This window comes from Glandiceps talaboti, chromosome 12, assembly GCF_964340395.1.
Source record: "Glandiceps talaboti chromosome 12, keGlaTala1.1, whole genome shotgun sequence".
Classification (NCBI taxonomy): domain Eukaryota; kingdom Metazoa; phylum Hemichordata; class Enteropneusta; family Spengelidae; genus Glandiceps; species Glandiceps talaboti.
This window is the reverse complement of record NC_135560.1, coordinates 11,781,705-11,787,669: the sequence shown is the minus strand read 5'-3', so window position 1 is coordinate 11,787,669 and position 5,965 is coordinate 11,781,705. Positions and strand designations below refer to the sequence as shown.

Genomic DNA, 5,965 nt, shown 5'->3' with positions numbered 1-5,965 from the left:
GAACCCAAAAGGTTACAAAAATGCCTTTATTTCCAGCAATGGTGTTACCCTTTAACTTGTAACACGACAACAGGAGTACAAGGAAAACCTGAAGTTCACCTACACAATACAGTGAATAATAAATTAGTAAAGTGTATCAATCAGCTTGTTAGCTTGACACACTGTTAATGATGTTGCATTCCTTTGTTATGTATTATATATTCTCTTCTAGCAATGTCAGCAAAGTGGAACGTCTAATAGCAGTTTCAACATATTAGTATACATACTAGACTGTAAGATATGTCGTGTCACGCCACCCTCACCGGCCTCTCAATGTTTGAGGGAGCCCCATCACAGTGTACCTAATACAGAAGTACACTGAACCATCTGTATGGTCAAATGGAGTTCTCTAGCACAGAATTCTGTTTCTACCACCGACAGTGACAGTTTACGCTATTGGATTATTGATATAAACGTGGTGTTATCGCGTCCTCACATCACTTACGTTCAAACTGGAGGTTGAGTTGGGAGTAAACTGAATGAAGTAACCAATTACAACCGCCTGTCAGTGTGTGATGGCTTACTATTAACATGCACTATTCATCCTTTCCCCAGCAGATTTAATGTTAGATATACAATAGAATTTGTCCATTTGACTATACATTGGGAGAGATTGTAGAGAACAACAACGCGTATACTAACTAGACTGCTTGACACCAATCTAATTAAAATTTGATCCAAGGAGATTCATTGTTTTTTTCCATCATTCTTATATACTCTGACCTTATCAACCACCCATGTATTAAAATCATAGCCATTTATGATTCAACCACCCACCCATTGAAATCTAATTCAGAGGCATGCATATATATATTGTTAGTACAAGCCAAGTTAATTTCACTTCCCAAACTTATATCACTAGATATTCTTTCCTTCATTCAGTCAAGGAAAACACGAGTGACAACAGGGGAACTTATCACTAGTTATCAAGGATAAGTAGTTATTAAATTCTTACGTCACAAGCATTTTCCAGCTAAATGAACAAAACCTTGGAAAATAATATTATGCTCATGCAACCTTAGTTTAAGAAAATAATGAAAGTGTCTACACATATTCAAGCACTGCATACCAATGACAGAGCAACCTGGGTAAAAGTTTAGAATAAGTTCCATTTGTAGAATTTGTGATTGAATGTACGCAATATCAAATATCTGGCAAAGTGCTTACAAAGCTTTCACTGACCGAGTTTTCACATATACCACAAGTCATTCTTTGACGACATTTGCAGCACAACAAGAAGAAAACACACCACACTAGTATTACTGGTCAAACTGGACTTTTTATTCAGTAAATATTTGCAGTATTTTTTTACATTTTCTATTTTGCCTTGGTTGTTGACTCCCTCATTGATTCTCTTGTGGAGGCTGATCGTTTGCGTTTCAATACTGCTTCACGCTTTTCTTTCGCTCTCTGAGCCAATAATTTAGCATATTCTGCAGCATCTTCCTTCTTCTTAATAGCCCTGTGTTTTTTCATGGCCATACGATGACGTTTACGCTGCAGAACAACTGGTGTAACCAAACGCTGGATCTTGGGGGCTTTGGTCTTTGCTGGTTTACCTGCAAAAGAAAGTGAGAAAATTTCAAAATTGTCAACATCATACTGATACGCATTTTCAACATCATGATTGTTTGATAACAATGAGCACACTTCAGTGATGTAATGGTTTCCTAGTCCAAAACCCATTTAGCACAGAGACTACTTAGTTACAGATGACCACTAGGTGGCGGTATGATCATCTGGTTGTAGATGTTAGGTAGTCTCCACCTCTAGTGGATTTGGGGAATGTAGCATCAAATGTTGATGGCCTCTCTGCTCTTTCCGAGATATATCATTATCAATAATAGGGAAACAAGTCAATCCCAGTTTTCACGTCTTGTCATCCTGATTCACTGAAGAAAATTCAGGATAACTGAAAACCAGGATAGTAGAACATTGTAAAGCTGTAAAGTACAAGACTGTATCAACAATGGCTTTTGTTGAGCACTCCTATAGCTATAGCTAAGTGATATAGCGTACAATTTTTATCATATCAAGAAGGTGCTCAAAAGGACCTGGTGTGTTCATGGTAAACAAGTCATATGCATATCAAGACAATATGATACTAAGCATCTTACCTTCTTTTTGTGGGAGAGGTCTCCTGACAACATACTGACGTACATCATCTTCTTTAGACAAGTTGAATAATTTCCTAATTTTGCTGGCTCTCTTTGGTCCCAAACGACGTGGGACTGTGGTGTCGGTAAGGCCTGGGATTTCACCCTCTCCTGAACACAAAAATTAAACAATATGTATGTTACTAATTTAGTAACAAATAAACATGATTTCTCACTTATTTTTCTTTCTACTAAGTTGTATGTAACAGTTCTATTATTTTCCTAAAAGCCTATAGGAGTTGACGAGGGCCCTATTCTAGAATGGTGTTGAATACATAATACTCTCCGATGTCAAAAGTATATTCTCATTTTTTTTATCTTCACACAAACTTATCACTGTGTCTATCTAACCTTTATTGATCTGTGGACAAAGTAAGTTGAACTCTGGATAACATGCAGCAACAATCTCAAAGACAGAATTTGGTGCGTGTGAGTGTGCGCGTGTGTGTGTGAAAACATTCCGACACATTTCAAAGTACAGAAATGACATTTATATATTCAATGTGCTAAAAAAAGGTAGTTGCAAGTCTGTATAAGGTATGCAATGTCTAACTTATACAATGACTGATTAGTTCCCCAGTTATTGTAGTTGTTCATTTGAAGGGAATATCTGGTCAAGCACTCTTCTGTGTAAGGGAGACTGTTAATATCCCAAAATCATATTGGCACTGTTGTGTGGCAGTCAGGAAAACATGGGTCATACCTGACCTTACCATCACACCAACTGAGAAATTGAGGGACTTCGCTACCACCTACATGCACATTGCATCTAGCACTGATAGACATTTACCCTCAGTCAATAGCAGATGAACTTGTCAGGTTCAGCAATTCACATAACAAAATACAAAGCTAGTCTTACTAAAAAAAGCACTGAACAAGTTACAGCAAACTGTCTTAAAACGAAGATGGGTTTGTACAATGGCTAGTAAAATGAGACAACAGTACTCTTCTTATGTGAAAACGGTTTGTTGTTTTTGTCTTACAAATTGTAATATTCCTGGAAGCAATAGCAGAGCAGGAGAGTTGAGGTGGTTTACCTTTCTTGATGATGACCAAGTTCAAGACTGAGAGATTGGCATCTACGATACAACCACGGACAGATTTACGTCTACGTTCACCCTTTCTGCGGGGACGATAGCAGGAGTGTCCTTTTGACAGTAGAAGACGCACACGGCCATTTGTCAAAATACCTTGCTTCATAGGAAATCCTTGCTTGTCATTTCCACCACTGATTCTCACAAGATAACCCTGTACGACAGAAAAAAAGAGTTAGTCTTGCATACTGATTCAGTATCAGCAATGTCAATACCTTGATCAATATTGGGTAATTGACGATGTCCTTAGTACAAAACAGAGTCAATATGGCAGCCACTAGACAGTACAATTACATGTAGCTATCTCCAGATGGTATAAATACTGTATAACTGGGAATTGAAAACACAGTTTTATTTTCATTGAAATTCATACTCAGCAGCTAGCATGAAAATAACACTGCGTTGTCAAATGTAGGACTATAACTGATAAGTCTGTATACCACCATGCACGTAAATAAAGCTATGTTTATGTTCCCTCGAGTCTGTTTGTGCAAAAATAAGTATGCATTCTAATATTGCAATATACAGGATTCTTCAATATTGTTTTTAAGTCATTAGATTGGTGTGGTTTAACCTTAGTTAAAATGTCATATTTTGAAGTTACCGACAGTTAGTGGATGTGTGATTTCCTACATGTTTTCCCCTACATTATATGCCTGCATTCTGAATGTTCAGATAACGTTTTCTGTTTTGAGCAGGATGGAGAATGAATGAACAGACAACAGTTATAAATGGTGTAATTTCGCTCTCTTTCTCTCTGTAGCAAAACAGCAATTGCTACAACACTCAAATATTGTACATTTGTGGGATTGAGAATCTGATGAGATGCAATTGATGACAGATGGCAGTTTATATGACTACTACTAGTATTAGAATTACATATACAGTACTCACGAACGGCTCTCAACTTGCATGCGATTCGTGAGAACAGAAAATTGTGACGTGCATATGATATCGTTATGGGTGAACATGACAACATTTCAAAGTGGTCAAAATAATTTAAAATCGTGGCGATGATGAAACCACCGTATGCAAGACTCCACCAAAACATACCTTCCATTCATCACCTAATGGTTCAGCTGAAACTTCTTGGCTCATACGTTTGTCATAAAATGGACGAAGTTTTCTTTCATCGTCAACTTCGATCGTTTTCTGGCATCCCGTTGCCGGAAAGCTTAAGTTCAGCTGTAACGAAGTTGGAGTACAATATTAGAAGCGTAAGTACAATGGCACTTCTGATGTTATCGTGGAAGAATACACACTGTTATATGCTATGGCACAATATTGCATTTGCGCTTTTGGCTGAATGCATTCCGTCGTGCATGGACGTCGCCATTTTGGAATAGATTCTCCATGCCTCTACCCTTTCACAACAATCGGACCCATCCTTTATCATCTGGTGAAATTTGACGACTAAACCACAATGGTTGCACAGTTTAGATATTTGGGGAACTATCTAATATAATTTGGTCTTTATTTCTTGATAAATATAGGTAAATTTCGGTCAAATGATTACCTTCATGGTTGAGTCCTACGCTGGTCTCATCCACGATCGAAAAAGAGGCCTATCAAACGAAATCTCGTGACTAACCAAATCACGTATCGCGTTTCGCGAGAGTTCAGTGACGCCTTATGCAACTTGAAATAACATATCTCAAATACTAGTGTATATATTATATATATACGCTTATTTACAAAAATATAAATATCTTAATTAGGATCATGTTTATAGTTATATATTAAATGAAACCAAATGGACTCGGACAATAACAGACTGTCTAAGGTAAATTATCACTCGCAATGATTCCACTTTGGGGCCGGGAATTAACCGACTGGTAGTAGTACATGGTGGGGCGCAGTGTTTTGGGGTTGCACGTGTTTTTTCTCAAACTAACCACCCCAGCTCCGAGGAGATTATCTAGAATATATAGAACATTTACTTTCGTATCTCATTACACAGCATAAATCCATGGCAGACTATAAATGATAATAACTTAGTACAGTTAATGCAACTCTTTTACGGTTAAATTAGTCTTTACAAATATAATAAATGTTGACAGAAAGAAACATGGGATGGGGAGGATGCGGGAGGGGGAATATCCCCTCCGGCAGTAGAAAATTTTAATAAAGTACAGTTGTTCAGGAGCCATTTCAAGACACCCACATCAAAATGACACTTATTTTGTGACCCCCCCCCCACTTCAAAATTCCCCTCCCCCACTTCAAGTGACATTTGTTCAAAATGACCCCACCCCCACCAAAACGCCCCCATTCGGTTAAGATGCCCGACCCCTTATACAACATGTAGTCAGTCTCACTGTGTAATACTTCCATGATCAGATTACAATCTGATGCGATGAATACGACTCTCTATATCATTATTTACCTTTTATTTCATTCGTTTATTGTCATTCGTTTTCGATGCTGTTCCAGGGAGTGGTCTCTTTATTTCCTGTTTTCGAAAAGAAACGAATGAGCCAAGGAGGACATATGGGTATTAAAAGGGTAGAAAGCACTCACTCCAGGAAAATCCATTGCAGCCTTTATAAACACACAGGATTAAATAATTCACGTTGCAACCTCCATCCTACCAGGTCCAACATTTTAAAGCTGTTGTTCAAATCTTGCCCAAGGACTTTATTTTAGCCACTCAGAAACAAACGGCAGCGATGGGCC

The 5,965-nt window shown here is 37.9% G+C and overlaps 1 protein-coding gene across 1 annotated transcript; it reads right to left on the bottom strand.

The window, feature by feature from the left end:
• Nucleotides 1-1,304: 1,304 nt before the first annotated feature.
• On the bottom strand, nucleotides 1,305-4,875 carry LOC144443261 (small ribosomal subunit protein eS6-like). Its single transcript, XM_078132691.1, has 5 exons — nucleotides 4,806-4,875; nucleotides 4,343-4,474; nucleotides 3,233-3,443; nucleotides 2,157-2,306; nucleotides 1,305-1,598 (listed from the first exon to the last, which is right to left on the bottom strand). The coding sequence occupies exons 1-5, from the start codon at nucleotides 4,809-4,811 to the stop codon at nucleotides 1,357-1,359; spliced, it is 741 nt and encodes a 246-aa protein (XP_077988817.1). The 5' UTR covers nucleotides 4,812-4,875; the 3' UTR covers nucleotides 1,305-1,356.
• Between the last annotated feature and the right edge of the window lie 1,090 nt (nucleotides 4,876-5,965).